The sequence below is a fragment of the Anolis carolinensis genome, chromosome 4 (genome assembly GCF_035594765.1).
Source record: "Anolis carolinensis isolate JA03-04 chromosome 4, rAnoCar3.1.pri, whole genome shotgun sequence".
NCBI classification, from domain to species: domain Eukaryota; kingdom Metazoa; phylum Chordata; class Lepidosauria; order Squamata; family Dactyloidae; genus Anolis; species Anolis carolinensis.
In genome coordinates this window covers 240,380,223-240,401,853 of record NC_085844.1, presented here as the reverse complement: position 1 = coordinate 240,401,853, position 21,631 = coordinate 240,380,223, and the positions used below count along the sequence as shown (strand labels likewise).

Sequence of the window (21,631 nt, the reverse complement as noted above, 5' to 3'; positions counted from 1 at the left end):
CTCGAGGAGCGAGAAAGAAAGAGACTGCGAGATATCTTTGCAGCACCATCTGACGAAGAGTCTTTTGAGGGGTTTACGGAGAGAATGGAGGAGGGGCTGGTTAGCTCGGAGGAGGATGAGATGGATTGGACTCGGGTAAGGGAGGAATTGGGTGCCACTGGCAATGATGGGATGGAAGATGAATGGGGACCTTCAGGATTAGACCCATGGACAAGCTGGAGGGATGGGACGGGATCCACAGCTGGGGATGCTGTGGGGCGTAGTCAGAGGTGTTCCAGCTCTGATGAGGAAAGTGATGAGGAAACGCCCGGGTTAAGGAGGGCAGCTGATAGTGATGAGGATTTGTAACTGGCATAAAATGAGGCTTGGGAGCAATTGCAAATTGCGTTGGGCAAGGTAATCTGGACGAACGCTTGGGATCTGTGTGGGACGCTTTCCTGAAGACTGGTGTGTTTTCGTGTGCTGATACGTAAGTTGTTTTGGAATTTGGGGTCAGACGGCGGGAGGAATTGTGTGGGCTTTTGTTTGTGCAAACTTGTGCTTAATCTCATTAGCTTTGACCTTCCGTCGTCTTCTTGACGGACGCCATCTCCTGCTTTGGATTTCGGATTGAACTGACCACGGCTTGACTTCCCCCTACTCGGACTTGGTGAAACTACAAACGTCTGCTTCTGGCTTGAACTACGGAAAGGAACTGGGTCTACTCTACTGCTTCAATCCTCGGCTGATCTGTGTGTATTGGAAATCTTGCCTGCTGTGTGGAGGAGTGACTCAAGTTACTCAAAGCACAGTGCTGGCAGCAGAGAGGAATCTGCTGCCAATTAATTGCATTCTTTTGAACACTTTGTTCCCCGGCTTCTGTTTTGTTTATCCCCAGGCTGAAGCAAGCTGTTTTGTTTTTACCCGGATTAAACTCCGGTTTAATCCGGTTTATCTTTTGAACGTTTTTCCTTGCCCCTTTTTGCTTTTAAAGGCTAATACTGCCTGGCCCTTGTATTTTACGGGCATTTTGAGTTCTGTTATCCAATAAACTCTGTTATCTTTGATCTTGTGGCGTTCTGTCTTTGACAGATTGACTGCTGCTAGGTGAAGTGGCCCCCTATGATGTCACTGGAAAAGAAAGGGGATATGTATATGAGAGGAAAGAAGGAAGGAAGGAAAGAGAGCCTGCCCACCATTGCCAGTGTTGCAATGGAGACACTGTGAGGTAGGCCTTCTCAGAGCTGGAGAAGAGAGAAAGGGCAAGGGGAAAGGAAGAGAAGAAACTGCTCTGTGGGGAATCACCATCTCAAGTATTTTATACCATATTTCTTCGACTCTAAAACACACTCCCCCCCCCCCCCCCCCATATAAACATCTTACAATCAATGGCATCATAGAATCAAAGAGATACGGTACTTGTAAGGTAGGAGTGAGCAACAGTGCAAGGCCAATTGTCTTGGTCCCTCTTTCTTTGGACAACAGTATCCGCCTCTCTGTGCACCGAAATTCAAGTTTTGTTGACAGTACATACACCAATATGTTGGTTGTGTGCCATCACTTATGAATGTCCACAAAATCTCCCTTGAACTCAAGGAGATGCAAAACATTTGTTTGGGGTCACTTGAGGTCTACTTCCTGCACCCTTCTTTCTAGGGGGTCAAGCATCTTCCCAGCTTACCTGCTCATAGCCATAAGGCCTCTGTTGCTGTGCGGATGGTCCTGTCTGAGACGCTCTGTAACTCCCATACTGTTGCCCCTGGCCCTGTTGGTAACTGGAATACTGTGATGAAGCTCCTTGGGCAGGACCTGGGGAAATGACAATATTTAGACAGAACCATGAGAAACAGAGACCACAAAATACCCTGATGACAGCCGTACTTCAATTTGTAACAAATATGTGATTATGCTCTCAGCAAGCAAAGTAATGATGTTCCTTCATAGCCAGGAGCCTTTCCAAACTTTGAAATGTTACAGACATCTGAGTTTATTGGAAGGAGTAAGAGGTAAAAAGCAAGCTATGTCAAATAAAATACAAAATACATTATCAAACTTTCAGATAAGTGCATGTGACCCCTATTCTGGATCAGGAACATAGTGCAGATGCAGACCTTTCAGTTGACTTCGGTTTAACATTCATCTTACTGAATACCTTCTTCCTTGTTGACTTTTTAAAACATTATTTAGAAAGGCTTTTGAAATAGAACATTTTTAAAAAACAGACAATGGGATTCTGTATTCTTTTAACTGAACTGTTTTTTAAAAAAGTTTTTATCTTTTTAGTTACTTTTTATTTTTTTAACTTGAGGTGTGATCGTTTTAATATTGTAAATAGTTTAATGCTGTTTTTATGTTCACTTTTTCTATGGTTATAGTTGTATAGTTCTTTTAAATTGTGAGCCACTTAAGAGTCCCAGTTTTGTGGGGGGGGGGGGGAATTGGATATGAATAAATATAGCAATAAATAGGTAGTAAAGGTAAAGGTTTCCCCTGACGTTAAGTCCAGTCGTGTCCGACTCTGGGGGTTGGTGCTCATCTCCATTTCTAAGCCGAAGAGCCAGCGTTGTCCGTAGACACCTCCAATGTGAGCAAAACGTCAGGAGAGAATGCTTCTGGAACATGGCCATACAGCTAGGAAAACTCACAGCAACACAGTGATTCCAGCCATGAAAGCCTTCGACAACACAATATTTTATATTTCATTGACTGTTATAGCCAAGGAAAGTGACAACTGAATTATGAGAAATGACATTTACGAACATCTGGTTTAGGTTCAGAAGTAAGCAGTGAGCTTTTGCACTGTATGTACTCTGCTGCAATACTATCCATATTTATTCTTACTGATTTTGTTTCCAATAAAATGTACTGTTATGTAAGTGGGCATGGGGATATAGTCTTTGAATTGTGTTTTTATTGTTCCTTCTGAATCAATGCTTGCAAAGAAAGCCCTCCCAGTGCACTAGCAAAGTATATGGGATACTATGTTATCTCACCATTTTTTCACAAAATAAAATGGGCCCACAATTATGTGCTGATTATCAACACATGACAGTGCAGGGACAGTACAGGTTTTCTCACCATATCCTTGCTGTTGTCCTGGGTAGCTCTGTTGATTTGGGTATTGCTGCTGTGAATAGGTCTGTTGTTGGGCAGCTCCCTGTTGGTATCCCGCCTGCTGCTGGGTGTATTGGGAATTTCCTAAGGAGGGAAAATCACCATCATCATCATTATTATTATCATCATCATCATCCTCATCCCACTTTTTCTCTCTTAAAACAATGGCATGATTCAGATATCAACCAAAATGACAGATTCACATATCATCTGTTCATATTCTGGAGCTCCATGCTCTGGTAACCATTTGTTTGGATTTCCCTAGTGTGTTGTACAACAGGAATAGATTGACAATTGTTTTTAATACCTTTTACGATCACTAGTGCCTGTTTAGTTGATGTTAATAGCATATTTGTGCTGGGTTTATCTCATTGATTCAATTTCTCCCATACTAGATTTTAATTTCTACATTATTATTAAAATATTTATATCCTGCTCTTTTTTTAAAGATCTCAAGTAGCAGATAATAAAATCAACACAATCAGTTTAAAACAAGGATAACAATAACATTATTTCTTAAGTATAAAGACAAATTTAATTAACCAGTTAAAAGAAGGCATTTTAAATGCCCAGAGGACTATGTTGCATGTTGAAAACATGCTAAACTCAACAGACATTGGAAGGAAGTACTATCATCTGGAGAGGAAGTATCCTTAATTGGGAGGTAAATACCCTGATTTGGCCCCCATTTAAGAAATCCTTCTACCCTGTGTCTACTTACCACCTTCATAGTAGTGCTGTGTGGAATCGTCAAATGTTCTGTCATAGCTTTGTTCGGAATAAGATGACTGCTGGTACGCATAGTCACCATGACCTAAAAACAGGAAAGAACAGAACATCAGAAATGGAGATTAAGAAGGAAAGGAATATATGCATTTTTAAATGTATGGCAATGACTTTAAAACCAAAAGAGAATGCATAAAGTATAAATATATCTATCTATGGGACAATTATGGCTTTTCTCCAAGAATTCTAGAAACTGATGTGTGTGCTGAAGGGCTGAGCACTATGGCTGTAGATTTGCCCGGCCTCACCCTATGGAAACGTAGATCCTATTAGGAGAAGATGAGGAAAGTATCAAAACTGGTTTGATTTGTAATGCAAAAAATGACTGAATTGTAACCTGTGTCCAGATTAAACAGAAAGGTGGGTAAAATGAGAGAAGTGCTTCATTTCTAAAACAGAGGCAACAAATCAATTTTTAATATAAATATCCTTAATTTTAGAGTTGCAAAGGTTCTGCCTTTGAAACACTTCTTGGCTAATGAATTTCTCTTTACATTGGTCGCCTTTGTTTTCTTGAGTATTTTTATTCAAAACCTAACATCTCAGCGTTAGGATAATGGACCCTAAGAGAAACATGGGATCATACCATACAGTATTTGGCTGTGATGTCTCATGGGCCTTGTAGTCCCGTTCCTAGTACTATGGTGGCAGACGAAGAGGAAAACATGGGATTTACACCGTTTCAGCCAGAAACGGAGCCCCTGCACCTGCAGGATGTTTGCCCTCAAGAAGTTAGCCAAACAAGCCTTGGGCAGAATTCTCCCCCTTTTCTCGTAAGGACAATTATAATAAAGATAGAGGCGCTAGGGAGGCGAATCGCCGGAGCGCCAGAATCGCAGCCAAACAATTAGCTGATTAGGTCTGCTTCCCTTGGGAAATTCTAAGGAGTCATGCATCTGGACAGAGTTGAGTTTCACTTCTAGTTCTCCAGGGAAAATGTTATTCTGGCGGGAAGCGAGACCCTATTTAGGTGTTTTCCCGCGAAGGAAACCTTGCGGAGTCAATTCGTCAGCTTGTGGAGTAAGATCGTGTGTGGACTTCGTTATCCCAGCTCCTCGTTCCCGGACCAAGTTTCAAGCCGCCTTGTTTCACGGACCTTGCCACGGACCCTGTTCTTGTTCCTTGTTGCCTCGTATCAAGTCTTGCTTAGTCAAGTATCTAGTTGTTTCCAGCCTTGTTGTCAAGCCTCCATGGACTAAAGGACCTTGTCATCTCCCCACACTTTGCTTGGCAAAGTGTGTGTTTCGGTTATTGGATTATAACTTTGGACTCTAATATCACATATTGGACATTGTTTTCCTGGACTATATTTGACCTTTCCTGAAAGGTCTACTTCTGAACTATATTCTTCACTAGTTTTTATTGACTTTATATATTTCCTTAATAAAGATATTAGATAGATTCTGGTCTCTGCGCATGGTTATTGGTGCTCCGCAGCCTGGGTCCTGACATTGGCATGATTGTCTAAAAGTTTTTCTCCAGTCCCAATTTGCCACACTTGCTATTACCTTTTTAAATTAAAACAAAACCCCTTTCATACAAAGGTGAACTGAATGAATGATGTCACATGAATGGTGGCACATTACAGGCTCCTTCCTGGATGCTTCACCTGCCTTTATGAATTGGTTTCCCCTTCATTCAATGACTGTGTCACATGCTATTTGACCTCCTAGCAGCTGTGATGTTAACCTTCTAATCTGCTGGAAAATAACCCCCATTGTCATCAGTGGTTGTCGTTTTCAGAATAAAAGGCTTAGGAGTGTATGTGTGTGAATGTGGCTCCACTTCCTAATTCCAATCTGGATCCCCAAAACTGTCTTGCACTTCAATGGATTTAGAGACTTATTACTGAAAGCTCAGCAAAATTACCGTCAGGATAATATTGCTGGTTCATGGGCTCTGATGAACTTTGTCCGTGACTGTATTGTTCACTGTAGTATTCCTCCTGGCCCATATACTGCTGAGAGGAACCTACAAAGCAGAGCAAATGGATCTTAAATCAATCTACAGTGGTGCCAAAAGGAAACAGAAAGTAATTCTTTAAACACAAATAATTCCCATAAGCCCTGCTTCTTAGCCTAACCTATACCTTGTGTAGTAGAGTGGGCAAGAATGAGAACCTTCTTTGAATCTGGTTTCTGTTCTGAACTACCAAAATAACAGCCAGTTTCATGGAGTGCAGGGTGGGAAACAGAGTGGCCCACAGATAATATATATATATATGGCCTCTAAGGCTGTTTTACAGCCCCTTCTGAGGTCATTGTTAAAAGGTTTTCATCCACTAATTTTCTTAAGGGGCCATGAGATCAATTTCCATGCATATTTGCCTGCTACGTCAATTTCAGATCAGAAAAGGATTTTTCCAAAAATGTAAAGTGAAAAGGAAGTGATCCAAGAAAGCACCCAAAATCATTAAATGCCCACCATGCTCCCTAAGGGACAATTGAGGGTATAAATAGCCTTCCTAGGATTTCTTGGGGCTAATGTGATCCCCTGGCCTCCCAGCTGCCCACTCCTGTTGTAGAGGCTAGGATGTTGGTAAAAGGATGGGGGGGGGGGGAGTTTCAAATCCTGCCTGAGCAATAAAACCCACTGAGTCACCACTGTCTTATGCAGATCCCTGCTTGCTCAAATCATCAGTATCATCAGCATCATAACTAACACCACGACCCAGGACTATAGGCAGGTTGACTATAGGGAAAATTGTATTTGGAGATGAGCCCATAAGCCCTGTTTACCTCCTCGCCTCTCTAAGCTACTCATTCTAGGACAGCATTCCAAACTTTATTTAACTGTAAACAAGTACCATATAGGGCTCTGTAGCTGCATGCAGTGAATGGGGATTCACTTTATCCTGCTTTGGAATGCATAGTGCACTCTTAAAGATCATAAATTATAAGCATACCTACATTGCCATAAACAGTTTTATCCCTCAAGAAAAACAAATAAAAGCTTGCATAGAGCTTATTCTTTAGTGTACTTCACAGAAGTGTTAGGATAAAATAAGTGGGAACCAAATTATTGCTTTCAGTTAACTTAGTTAAGTATTTCCCTGTGAAATTAATCTGCTGTCCATCTGGATAAATTACATAATGCACATGTCTTTGGCTCTTATCCAAAAATTCAGACTTCCCAACATCTTGTTTAGTCTATAAAAAGGAAAAAAAACTTGCCAACCCTCTAATAGGGGGCAACTTTTATAATAAAAAACACCTGCTAACACTATAAGGGACAAGATTTCTCATCCTGAAATAAGGGGAGACTCTATAATAAAAGGCATCTGGCAACCCTACAGTAACATAGTTCTTTCTTTCTAACCAACTGCAACAAGAATTCATCTTCTGTCTCTCCTGTTGATTACATCCCAAATGCAAACTGCTCTCCCTTTTCTGGCATGCACATAAAGAACATGCTGACAGACCCTTCCACTACCTTCATTTCCAAAAGGCAATTTTACTACTCATTGTGCATTGTTTCAGGGTGGGAGAATTTGGTAGCCTAGAAGCAAAAGTAAGTCAGGATTGCAGCTGTTGTGGCAGGAAATGAAAAGGAACAGAGAAAGGGGGGAGAGAGAAAGCCAAAGCATAAATAATCCCAGTCATGTATGAAGTTCAGTTGCATTTTGCCACCCAGTATGAATAAAAATTTATGGGTATAGGAATAGTAATACAGGTAAGGATGCATACCAATTAAGGCTAAAATTTTGTACTTTGGTAAATGTATGTTTAAGGATGCAGGCTGATTTCTCTTTTGGGGGATAAGACCTATTAAACCTAGTGTGGTTTACTTCCAAGTGAATATGTTTAGGCTTAAGATGCAACTTTTCTTTGTTTTATTGAGATATGATACCCTAAGTAGACCAGAAATGGAGATCCATGAGTAGACATCTAAGCTCTGAAATTTTGATCCAAGAAACGGTGAAGCAGGGAAGCCAATATGGATCAGGATCAAGATGCTGGAAGAAAGCTGCTCCAAGCCATTCCTCCAGTGCTGCTCTCTTTGTCCACCTGCCTCTCTAGAGTTATTATTTGACCCAGAAGTATAAAAGGTAAATGTTAACTACTATTCCACAGTGCCATGTTTTTTATTCCAATCAGATCATTTTCCTAGACACTTTTTCCATAGAAAAATCCTACATGGAAATATTGGACTGCAAAATTCCTGTCTCATAGCTGCAACCCAGCACTACTCAGACAGTATTAAGATATTACCTTGCTGTGAAGGTCGGTAGGGGCCCATCGGCCGCTGTCCCATCATGCTGTTGCCTTGGTTACTCTGACTCATCATGGCAATGGAAGACTGCCCTTGGTAATGTTGGGTCCCCGCTTGCGCAGAATTGTAATGCGACGTTGCCGCTTGCTGGTGCATCATGGACACTGTAATGCACACAAATGCATTTGATGACCCTCAAATTCTATATCTATATCCAGGGTGGGCAAGGTGTGGCCCATAGATATGCAACCTACCCAAGGCTCAGAAACTGTCTGCAATTCTTTGGCCCCCATATGTCACCTAGATATAGTTGACGGTACTTTTGTCACGTTTCTAGGAATTATCAAGGCAAAATAATATCAGAAGCCTTTTTAAAAAACAGAAAGTAAAGAATAAGTGACTGACAATCACTTCTTGTTAGAAAAGCTCTCCCCTGGACCTATAATAACCTAAGGGGACCAAAATGGCTCCCTAGGAAATCATGAAGCCCACAGACTGCACATAGCAACCAAGACTGTCTTTGCACTTCTGGTTTACTTTTAGATATGTCAGCCTAATAAATAAATGGGGGAAGGGGGATGTCTCTCCCAAAAGGAACATCAGCTCCATGAGTTGCAATTTTTCTCTAAAATAAGATGAAGGGTTTCCCTTTAAAGAAGGAGTGGTAATTGGATGCCCTCCAGATACTGCTCAACTACATCACTCAGCAGAACTAGAAAATAATATAAGCTATAGTGAATGTTGAGGACTACAGCCCAGCAACATCTGGATGGCCACACAATTCCCATCCCTGTTTGAAGATCACTTCTGGATTTTAAAATACATTTAGGAGGGATGCAACCTGCAGAAAGTCACAGTGGGCAAAACTAGCCCCCAGAGCTATGTCTTACAGATATTAATTTTTTAAAAAACCATATGTGTATTTTACCTCAATTTCTTTCCCTTTTCTCTGTTTATTTTTATATATACTGTAAGCCCCATAGTGCTGAAAGGACTCTAAAAAGAGATGTGCTCAACTAATGAATTGTCAAGGCCAAAACCAATTTGCATAAGAACAGCAGCTCAATTCTAAACATACTTCCCTAAGCCCTTCCACATGACACTATTATAGCATTATGATCCCATGCCATAGTTCCATCCTAAGGAATCCACAGAGGAATGTTGAAAATTCTCAGCCAAAAACTCTTAACACCTTGTCAGACTAGACCAGTGGTTCTCAATCTGTGGATCCCCAGATGCTTTGGCCTTCAACTCCCAGAAAACCTAACAGCTCGTAAGCTGGCTGGGATTTTTCTGACAGTTGTAGGCCAAAACACCTGGGGACCCACAGGTTGAGAACCACTTGGCTAGACACTCCTGGATTCTACAGCCATGGCTGCTGAGGTGGACTCACAGTGCCATGTCAACTGTGGAGTGTGAAATTGCCTCTTTCTTCAAGCTATGTCCCCAGCCCTCATTCAGTAGTAAGTACTCCCAAGTCCAGCAAAGCTTTGGTGCTTTATACAAATGACATATTTTTCCAAGAACAAAAAGACCTAGGCAACCATACCTGGGTTGGACTGCATGTTGATATTTGTCCGTGAGACGTAGTTGCCTATTGATCCCTGGCCTTGCATTGGTACATTCTGAGAGGCAGGCACCGTATGGCTATAGCCGGGTCCTGTTCCGTGGCTACTGACAGTCATGCTCAGGGAAGTCGTGGGCATCGTGTTCTGGCCTGACTGTTGCATAGAGACATGATTGGGACCTGAACAGAAAGCAAAGAGGGAATGATGAGAAGAAATGGTGCTACTGAAACTATTCAGACTTCACCTTCTTTTAGTCTTGAACAGGAAGGGCAGGAGGTAGGATTGGGGTACTAACTCACATGCCCCTTGAGGATTCTGACCCAAATAAGAAATCTTCCTTCAGTCCTCAAATTTCTAGCACAGCATAGAGACGCCAAAAATAGTTCACACTTAGAACTCTTACATTTGCTGTGCCTACAATCTCTTGGGAACTTCTGTCCCTTTTATTTTAATGCCTAAACTTTATTTCTGAATGCTCTGCTGAAGTTTTAAGTTACTGCAAAGCTAGACACTAAAGGCGATTTTCATGTGGAATCAGGTTCCGACTCCAGACAATATATTTTTTGGAATAAAAATTAGAAAGGACTCCTGAACCATCAATATTTGCATAGAAGAAGGCATTTCTGCAGGTGTACTTGTTACCTGTTTGTGTGACAAACATCACCTACTAAAATTCCAGAAGAGGGAATTTTAGTAGGTGTTACTTGGTCTCTGGGAGGCTAGGGTTTGAATCTCTCATCAGCCACAGAAAGCCACTGGATGACTTTTGGGTAAGTCAAACTCTTTCAGCCTTAGAAGAAAGCAACAGCAAATTTCTGAAAAAAGCTTGCAAAGAAAACCTTATAATAGGACAGAGTTGACTTGAAACTATATGGCAACAAACAAAGAATGCGTAAGGAATCCAAGAAGTGTATTTCCTTGATTCAAAAATCCTTCAATCTCAGGTTCTTTCTGCAATCTTCAAAACGCTTAAATTATGGGCAACATGGCAAGGACTTGTGTAGATAAGGGGAAATGATAAAGATTGGGGATGTAGATAAGGGGAAAGGATAAAAGTTGATCCCCTAAGAAAATTTCCAAAGAAATGAGGTGTGCAAACGTACAAAGGGAATGTGCAACTATGTTCTAGGCATTAACCATTTTCCAGATCTCACAACGCTAGCAATTGAAAAATTTTATTTGGCATAATTCTTATGGGTGACATCCCTGGCATTTATACAGTTTACTTCACAAGCCACTGAAGTCAACGCCTTACAGGATCAACAATGTCAAACTCCATGGCCTTGCTTTCAGCTATCGATTGAACAGAAAGCCCACAGTGGGGAGGCATGGTAGCAACAACCTTTACAAGCTGCAAACCCAACAATGTGTGTACATTTGAGGTTTCCCACGTGCCCAAGAGGCTAGTTAAACAGCCATAAAAGGCAGCTTCTGAAACAAACCCGGGTTTTTGCGATGGAGTTGCCAGGCAACCTCGGAAAGCTCACCGTTACTAATCTGACTCTGCATGAGGGAGGAAGGCGGAAGGCCGGTCCCGATTGCATCACTGAGGTTGCTCTGTGGATGAAGAGCCTGGTTGGATGCGCTCTGATTCATCCCTCCGGGGCCCAGGGACATGTTTTGCGTCGGTGGCTGGAGATGGCAACAAGGAGAAGAAAGATTCAGTAAGAGATGCTTTTTGGAGAGCCTGCTGCCGCTGATGCTGTTGTTGTTTTTTGAATGTTTGATCCAGCAGATTTCCTCCCATTATTATGATTTATTGTTAGCCGTGATGAATAATGAATCACATCATGAATAAGGATTTTGAATCAGGAGCAAACCAACAGCTATTATTATAGTACATGTGATCCTCTCTTTCGAATCTAAACAGCCCAAGAAAAATCCAAGCACATATTTTGGAGGTTGGAAGAGATAAAACATATTTTTGGATTAAAAACATACACACAAAGAGATATATTTACAGAAGATTAGCGTGAAATTAGAAGGTTAACTGATGGGAGCAGGAAAAACACTAAGATGTGTCGGGTAATGGCAGCTCTGTATATTTTGTAATCCATTTTAATTAGCAGTCAGTTAATTAGAAAACACACACACGGGCTGAGACTATATTTATCACTTACAGATGGGAGGGTTGCCAGAACAGCACAAAACATATCCATACATCTTCACTATCTAAAAATATTCCTGTTTTCAGTGCACAGAGAAGAAAGACAATATGAAATGAAGATTTGAATTTGGTTTTGAAGTCAAAAAGGGAATTTGCCCTTTGTTATCAGATAAATAGAGCCAACTATTTCACACAGTCAGATTTAATCTTGGTTAGCTCCAGTTTCATCATATGTATGGGGTATGCAGAGCATTAAAATGCTATTTCTTTGGACTGCTGTTTTTGAAATTCCCCTGCTAGGATGTGATTCCGGATTCTGAAGACCATAAAATAATTTTTCCTAGCTTTAGCCATCTTCCATAAATATATGACCTCTTGGAAGGTGGACAGTAAGGTTTATTCTGGAAATACAGAGATAGTACATTATAATTCATTTTCACATACAGAAAAAGCATTGCTGTCTTACCTAATTTTACTGGATAGGGCACTAACTGTACATTGAGGAATGTTAGTAAGAGACAGACTCAGAGATAGGAACACAGTGATGAAAAAAGGACATTAGACACTATGAGTGCATGTACACTATAGAATCAATGCAGTCTAAAAGCACTCAATGCTATGGAATGACGCGAGTTCAAGTTTTACAAGGTCTTTAGCCTTCTCTGTCCAAGGGTGCTGGTGTCTCACTAAACTACAAATCCCAAGGTTTTATGGCATTGAGCCACAGCAGTTAAAGTGGTGTTAAGCTGCATTAATCCTACAGTGTACATGCACCCTAAGTATTTCCTCCTCTTCCCAACATTATTTGTTATCCTGTAGAAAATATCAATCAAAGTATTTCACTTAAAGTAATGGACTAGACTTGGTGTTAAGCAGGTACTTACAGCAGGAAGCAATGACTGCATATTCTGGTTTGAGTCTGCTATTGTTGCCAAGTACACCAGATTTCTGTGCAAGATTTGTTGATATCTACAGGCAAAAGAAAAATAATTAATATCTGATGCAGATTAACTATACGAGAAAGTGTTCTTTTTTAAAAGTGCAACTTCAGCCTTTGGAGTGGGTGCATCTAATCAAACTGACATTCTTTATGAACTTGGCAAGATAATTGACCAAATTCACTCATTGTTAGTACTGATGGTCAATAACATCCTGTGGAAACTGACTGGCAGCTCATGGGGAGCAGACCCACAAGTAATAAGAACATCAGCCCTGGCCTTGTCTTTCTCAACTGCAGAGTATGCCTGTCCTGTTTGGCAAAAGTCTGCCCATGCAAAGCAGGTGGACATAGCACTGAATGAAACATGCAGAAGCATCACAGGATGCCTTAAACCTACACCTGTTGATAAACTCTACAAGTTAGCTGGCATTGCCCCTCCTGACGTGCGACGGGAAGTTGCTGCTAACGGTGAGAGAAATAAGGTCGAACATTGTGAAAGCCACCCTCTGCATGGCCATCACCCTCCTCCCACCAGACTCAAATCAAGGAAGGGCTTCATGAGAACCACCACTCCTCTTGATGTTCCTCCAGCAGCAGCAAGGGTGTCCCTCTGGGCAGCTAAACCTGGCAATTCTAACTGGATGGCCCCCCAAGAGGGTCTTCCTCCAGGGGCAAACCAAGAATGGGCAACTTGGAAGTCCCTGAACAGACTCAGAAGTGGAGTGGGCAGATCAAAAGACAACTTGGCAAGGTGGCACTACCTGGAGGAATCCTCCACCTTGTGTGACTGTGGAGCTGAACAAACAACTCAGCATATGTATGCTTGCCCACAATGCCCTGCCTCATGTACGGAGGAGGAGTTGTTTAAAGCTACAGACAATGCAGTTGCTGTTGCCCGCTTTTGGTCCAAAACTATTTAGTTGCTTGTGATTTCTTTTTTTTTAAATTTCCATTATTTGAAATGTATTTGTTGTACAATGCTTTTGACACGAAATAAATAAATAAATAAGTACTGATGGTTCCTATGTGAGCAGGTACATGAGCACCTACAGGGTCATTCTTCCAATATTTTTCAGATGAAAATAACAGATTCACTTGCAACATCTCTGACTTGCACCAGACTGTTGCCTGAGTGTTGTTGTTGCTGTGTGTCTTGATAATTTATTTCTAACTTATGGCAGCTCTATCACATGATTTTCTTGGCAAGATTTGTTCAGAACAGGTGTGCCATTGCCTTCTTCTAACCCCAGCCATAATTTGATGTATTATTTATTAGGTACACTTACAACTTGCCTTTCCTCCAATGAGCTCAAGGTGGTGTACCTCTCTCTTTTTCTCTTTACATTGTCCTGACAAAATCTCTGTGAAATAGGTCAGACTGAGTGTGACCGAACCAAAGTCACACCGTGAACATCACGGTTCAGTGGGGGCTTGAACCTGGAACTCTTTAGGGCCCAGTTCAGCACTCTAACCACTGGTGCATAATACTGGTCGGAGTATTCTCCTCCCTTGGCTTTGTCCATTTATCCAGAAAACAACCTGTTCTACACTGCATTCAAAATAGGAAAGATCAAATCCATTGGTCCATCTAGGTTAGAACTGCCTACATCCCCTGCCAAAAAATTGCCATAGCTTTTAGACAGAGGTATTTCCATCCCAATGGTGGCCAAGGTGTGACCCTCTAGATCTCGTTGAACTGCACCTTCCCTCTTCTTCACCACTGGCTCTGTTTGGTATCACTGATGGGTACTGTAGTCCAGCAAAGTCTGGGGAGCCACATATTCTCAGTTCCTGTTCTATTCGGATGTGGACATGCAAGAGATTTTGGCCTGCATAAAAAGGAGTATAGTGTCTAGATCCAGGGAAGTCGTGCTATCCCTCTATTCTGCCTTGGTCAGACCACACCTGGAATACTGTGTCTAATAATAATAATAATAATAATAATAATAATAATAATAATAATAATAATAACTTTATTTTTATACCCCGCCCCATCTCCCCGAAGGGACTCGGGGCGGCTTACATGGGGCCTAGCCCGATAAGACAATCAATATCAATAGCACGACTATAAAACAATTATACCAGTAAAACATCAATAGCAATAAAACAATCGTTAAAATCAGCAAAAAGCATACAAAAAACATACAATACTAAAACAGGAGACTAATTCATTTCAATTCTGGGTACCGCAATTGAAAAGAGATGTTGACAAGCTGGAAAGTGTACAGAGGAGGGTGACTAAAAAGATTAAGGGTCTGAAGAACAAGCCCTATGAGGAGCAGCTTAAAGAGCTGGGCATGTTTAGCCTACAGAAGAGAAGGCTGAGAGGAGGCATGATAACAAGTATAAAAATGTGAGGGGAAGTCATAGGGAGGAGGGAGCAAGCTTGTTTTCTGCTGCCCTGGAGACTAGGACACAGAACAATGGCTTTAAACTACAGGAAAGGAGACTCCACCTGAACATTAGGAAGAAGTTCTTCACTGGGCGAGCTGTTCGGCAGTGGAACTCTCTGCCTCAGACTGTGGTGGAGGCTCCTTCTTTGGAGGCCTTTAAGAAGAGGCTGGATAGCCATCTGTCGGGGGTGCTTTGAATGTGATTTTCCTGCTTCTTGGCAGGGGGTTGGACTGGATAGCCCATGAGGTCTCTTCCAATTCTATGAATCTATAAGGTGGGATATCTTCTGCACTGATAAACAACCTATATATTTGAGCTATAATTCTTGTGAAAGTGTAAGGCAGTTTCATAAGAAACCTCAGCATCTGCAGCGTGGCAAATAGAGGACTAGGCACTATGGCTCATACCAGGACAGAGGTAGAACCCACCTGATAGAATGAGCTAATTTCACAATGCACTTGCTCCTGCAAAGAAGAAAGGAATATATCCAAATCTCCTCTAGAGGACTGGGAGGCATAATTCTGGGCATTCCTTGGCTCTGGGGAGCATTTTGAAGGGAAATTGTTCTGGAAAATGCATTTTAACCACTTACACAGCCTTTGGCCCTTCAGGTGTTTTGGACGCCAAAACCCAGAAGCCCTAACCAGCTTGTCCAATGGTCAGGAATTCTGGGAGCTGAAGTTCAAAACAAATGGAGGATACAAAACTAAGTTTTCCCAAAGGTCAGGGCATATGGTCCTCCATTTACAACCTACAATCGTGCTGGCCAAACATGTGTTTGTCAGATCAGTGAGATTTGGGCCAAAGACAGTAGAAGGCTTAGAGAGATCTAAAGGAGAACAAGATTCACTAGAGAATGCTGTAATCGAATCTGTGAATAATAAATCAGCAAAAGTCATAAGTGTGTAAGGAAGACTGTAACTACGTACAGTAGAGTCTCGCTTATCGAACATAAACAGGCCGGCAGAACACTGGATAAGTGAAAATGTTGGATATTAAGGAGGGATTAAGGAAAAGCCTATTAAACATCAAATTACATTATGATTTTACAAATTAAGCACCAAAACATCATATTTTACAACAAATCGACAGAAAAAACAGATAAATATGTGGTCACATTATGTAGGAATTACTGTATTTACGAATTTAGCACCAAAACATCGCAATGTATTGAAAACATTGATTACAAAACACTGACTACTAAAAGGCAGACTGCATTGGATAATCCAGAACATTGAATAAGTGAAAGATGGATAAGCAAGACTCTACTGTATATCAGGAAACATTTCTGGTAACATTTGGAAAAAGCTCTCCTGCTCATAACTCAAAATAGGTTCACCCTGAAGGAGCCCGAATCAGCCCACTGGGCTCGCTAGAGGATTCTGCAATTTGATTCACGGTGGTTCTGGAAAAAAGATGGAAGGGAAGGATGCCCCGCTATGTCCTTCAGAGCTATACATAGCCTGCCAACTAACACATTAACCACTCACTGAAGTACAACATGCTTGTGTGCATTTTTAGGCATAAACATTTTAGCTGGCAGCATTTCCTTATGCGTAACTTGAAACTACCACAACAAAGGATCTCGTGCTTGTATTTACCTGCCAATGGCAGGAAACCAAAAGGTATGTCTGAGCTATTGTTAACAGTGTCAGAGACCACAGGCTACATCCTGGAAGAGAAGGGAAGTGTGCCATCAGCAGCTCACAAAACTCTCTCACGCACCATTTTTAAAACTATGTAAACAATAAACTACAGATTGCTCAGAGCCCTGTATAAATGCATTTGTTTGGTTTTATCAGCCACTACAATCCCCAGAACAGAAAAATGAATAGCTGCCAACTGGGGTTTATTTTCGTGTCAGGAGCGACTTGAGAAACTGCACAGAGTCCCCGGTGGCGCAATGGGCCAGCAGGATTGTTGACTTGAAGGTTGGGTCGCTGACCTGAAGGTTGCTGATTCGAATCTGGGGAGAGTGCGGATGAGCTCCCTCTGTCAGCTCCAGCTCCCAATGCTGAGCCATGAGAGAAGCCTCCCACAAGGATGGTAAAATCATCAAAATATCCGGGTATCCTCTGGGCAACGTCCTTGCGGATGGCCAATTCTCTCACACCAGAAGCGGCTTGCCAACTGGGTGAAAATAAATATGAATTTGGAAGCAATTTCTGGTCATGTCCAGGTTGAACAGAATACATATGGGCAGAGTGAAAATTGTCTCCTGCCTGTGCAGTTATTCACCTCTGGACAGAGATGCAAAATTTCTGCTCCCCCCTCCCCAAGAATAAAACCAACAATTTTGTAGGAAAAAATTAAAATGCAATATTTATAATATACAAATATAACAATAGCAACAAATGAGCTCTAGATATTTCAGAGGAAGGAACTAACAAACCCACCTCTGAGTATTCCTTGCCTAAGGAAACTCCATGAAATTTCACAATAAGTTTAAGTTGACTTGATGGCAGTTAACAACAAAGTTCTCTATAGTGTCAAGCAGAAATAATGCATTCATTTCCATAAAATGGACAGAAAAAAGGATGCCAAGACAATGAATGACAGAGAATTGACACTGTATATAGCCTTAGTTAAAAGCCTTCCTTTTATGTAGTTTTCAGAAATGATAGTGTGAGCACTTTGTCTAAAACATTTCATTTATCTTTGTAAAAGAAAATATAATCCATCTTGGGGGGGGGGGGGGTAATGGGAAAAATTGCCTAATTCTATTGTCCCCTCTCTCCCTCCTCTAAGCTTCCACATATCTATGTCTGGATCAGATAAGTCTGTAATACAAATCTCAATGTGAATTTCTTTACAACACTAACTTTCAAGAAAGGGCGTATATAGTTTCTATTACAACACTAATCTTCCTTTCATGTGAGTGAGAAACCTATAACTCTCTAAATGAATTTATATGAATTGTTGTTTTGTAGATTGTTTTATATGAATTGTTGTTTTTACATTGTTTTTAGGCATTGAATTTTTGCCTATTTATTGTAAGCCGCTTTGAGTCCCCCAGGGGAGAAAGGCAGGGTAAAAGTGATGTAAATAAATAAATGCTGTTGGACTCCAACTTCCACAAGCAACAGTCCGCATGACCTATGGTCAGGGAAGATGGGAGTTGTAATCCAACAACACCTGAAAGAACTGGATATCCCACCCCTGCTATAGTATTCTCCACCTTGAAATTTTTTTTATTGAATTTCCAAATAAATACAATGCCAAACCATAAAGCCCAGGATTCTGTTGAATGGAGTCAAGTGATATAACAGCACAGTGTAGACACATCTTGGGACAACCTCAATCTGACACAATATTTACCCATAAGTGCAATGCCATTCTATGGTTCTTGTTTCCTCTGAAGGTTTGTGTTAAATCACACTCCTTGAAGTAGTGATTTGACCACTGAGGAATAAAACTTTACAGCTGCACTCCTCAACATAATTATCCTGGAGTTAAACTCCTCAAGTACAAGAAGACTACTTTAAATTCTGCGGCCAGTGGAGAGTGGCTTTAAAAGCTTTACAGATATTCTCAGCTTTGCAGCAATGAAAGAGCTCCTTTCAACTGCTGACAATCAGCAAAGAAACAAGGGAGCCAAGATAAATCAACACAAATAAAGATCATACTCACTGAGTACATTCTGCTGTTTTTCCTTTGCTCTGATAGTCCATAATGCACTGTATTAGATGGTGATTTTCATCCAGCATCTAGGGGGAAAACACAAAGGCATTATTAACCTAATAATAATAATAACACAGTCCTAGACACTTGGGAAGTGTCCGACGTGTGATCCAATTCAACAGCCAGCAGAGTGTCTGCTGTGGACTCATCTTGTTGTGTTTCCAAGGTTCTGTATTACACAAGGCAGTCTGCCTTTTAGTAGTCATTGTTTTTGTAATAAATGTTGCAATGTTTTGGTGCTAAATTTGCAAATACAGTAATTACTACATAACATTACTGCATATTGAACTGCTTTTTCTGTCAATTTCTTGTTAAACATGTTTTTGAGCTTAATTTGTAAAATCATAATGTAATTTTATGTTTAATAGGCTTTTTGCTTAATCCCTCCTTATTATCCAAGATTTTCGCTTATCCAATGTTCTGCCGGCCCGTTTATCTTGGATAAGTGAGACTCTATTGTATTGATTTTGATTGACTGGTCCTTGCTCTTCCAATTTGTAAAGTCCACAGCAGAGGCTAGAAATGGAAATGGAAGCGGTTTGTCACTGCTACTATAATTTGAAAGAGCTAGTTTATAGAATAAGTTTTAATGTTTATATTGGAAAGTGTATACAGTATTATACTTTTTAAAGTTGTCTGTTAATTGATATCATGACCTACGGCTAGTACAATAAACAAGTCATTCATTCAATTCTTTGATGCTTGGTTTCCAATATCATCTCCCATGGATTCAGTATTTCTGGAAATATTTTTTTTTCTGGAAATATTTTTTTTTTTGGACATCTCAAGTGAAGACAAACACGTTTTAGAATACTCCACCATACAGAACCAAAGCATGGATAAGTTGCGTTCTTGGATTACGACTTCCACAAACACCTTCAAAGCCAGAGCTCTCAGAAATAATAGTCGAAAACAGGCTTGTCCAACCTGCGGTACAGAGGCCATATGCGGACCAGGACACCTATGAATGTGACCCAACACAAAATCATAAATCTGCTTAAAACAGTATGAGATATATATTTTTAGTAACTTGATGTGTGGCTCTCAAGCATAAACTTTGCAGAAGATAACGGAGTGGAATGGAATAATTAGACTGTGTTACATTTACAAATATCGCAGTATTATCCATAATTTGCATTATAATTGCGAACAGTTCAGCCAGAAGGTCAGCTCAACAATTTTAAAAGACCCTCCAAATGAAGTGGCACATACGTAAGATTATTCTGCAAGGACTTTTTTTTGCTTATTTGTGGTGGCAGAAATAAAAAAAAAACTTTGCACTTTTTGTGCTCATCAGCTGTTGTTGTTTTTTTGCTCAGTCATTTGTTTGTGTGTTTTATGTGTGGCCCAAAACAATTATTTGTCTTTCAGTGTGGCCCAGGGAAACCAAAAGGTTGGACATCCTTGGTCTAGAATTCTTCACCTAGCATATTTTTCATGTTAGGTCAGGATGTGTCAAGGACAGAACGCCACAAGATTCAAAGTAACAGAGTTTATTAGATTACAGAACTCAAAAATGCCCGTAAAACACAAGGGCCAGGCAGTTTTTGCCTTTAGGAGCAAAAAGGGGCAAAAGTAAATGTTCAAAAGATAAACCGGATTAAACCGGAGTTTAATCCGGGTAAAAACAAACTGCTTGCGTCAGCCTGGGTATAAACGAAACGAAAGCCAAGGAACAAAAGATACAAAGAATGCAACTAATTGGCAGCAGATTCCTCTCTGCTGCCAACACTGTGCTTAGAGTAACTTGCGTCGCTCCCCCACACACACAGCAGACAGGATCTTCAACACGAGTAAATCAGCCAAGGATTGTAGCAGTTGAGTAGACCAGTTCCGTTCCGTAGATCAAAGCCAGAAGCAGACGTTTGTAGTTTTTCCAAGTCCAAGAAGGGGGGAAGACAAGCCGTGGTCAGTTCAGTCCGAGTTCTCAAAGCAGGAGATGGCGTCCGTCAAGAAGACGACGGAGGGTCAAGCTAATAAGAGTAAGCACAGGTTTGCACAAACAAATGCCCACACAATCCCTCCCGCCGTCTGACCCTGGATTCCAATCAACTTACGTCACAGCACAGGAAAGCACACAAGTCTTCAGGGAAGCGTCCCACACACACACGGATCCCAAGCGTTTGCCCAGATTACCTTGCCCAACGCAATTTGCAATTGCTCCCAAGCCCCATTTTATGCCAGTTACAAATCTTCATCACTGTCAGGTGTCCTCCTTAACCCGGGCGTTTCCTCATCACTTTCCTCGTCAGAGCTGGAACACCTCTGACTACGCCCAACAGCATCTCCAGCTGTGGATCCCGTCCCATCCCTCCAGCTAAACCATGGGTCTAATCCTGAAGGTCCCCATTCATCTTCTGTCCCATCATGGCCAGTGGCACCCACTTCCTCCCTTACCCGAGTCCAATCCATCTCATCCTCCTCTGAGCTAACCAGCCCCTCCTCCATTCTCTCCGTAAACCCTTCGAAAGACTCCTCGTCAGAAGGTGCTGCAAATATGTCTCGCAGTCTTTTTCTCTCTCGCTCCTCGAGAGTATCTGACTCTCGAGGAGTCTTACGCCCACGCCTGTCAGTAACAGAGCCATGAGGCTCAATCATAACACTATCCCCTCTCACAAAGGCCTCCTCCCCCGATGGCGGAGAAGTGGCAGTGATACCCTCCGCTATAGCACCACGACGACTAGAGGTATCAAGTTTCAACAGCGAACGATGAAAGACTGGATGGACCTTTAAACTAGACGGTAAACGCAAACGAAACGCAACAGAAGAAATCTTTTTAACGATAGGAAAGGGACCCAAATACCGAGGCGCAAACTTTCCCCCAGCCTGTTTAATATGTTTGGAAGATAA

General features: G+C 41.3%; 1 protein-coding gene across 1 annotated transcript in view; it reads right to left on the bottom strand.

The window, feature by feature from the left end:
- ss18l1 (SS18L1 subunit of BAF chromatin remodeling complex) overlaps positions 1–21,631 on the bottom strand; it is a 42,629-nt gene that overhangs the window by 6,543 nt on the left and 14,455 nt on the right. Inside the window, exons 2-10 of the mRNA XM_003220672.4 lie at positions 18,731–18,807; positions 12,651–12,735; positions 11,147–11,291; positions 9,641–9,838; positions 8,091–8,255; positions 5,749–5,850; positions 3,815–3,907; positions 3,058–3,177; positions 1,661–1,788 (exon numbers count right to left, since the gene is read on the bottom strand). Coding sequence (XP_003220720.2) covers positions 1,661–1,788; positions 3,058–3,177; positions 3,815–3,907; positions 5,749–5,850; positions 8,091–8,255; positions 9,641–9,838; positions 11,147–11,291; positions 12,651–12,735; positions 18,731–18,807 — 1,113 coding nt within the window. The remainder of the gene's footprint in view (positions 1–1,660; positions 1,789–3,057; positions 3,178–3,814; positions 3,908–5,748; positions 5,851–8,090; positions 8,256–9,640; positions 9,839–11,146; positions 11,292–12,650; positions 12,736–18,730; positions 18,808–21,631) is intronic.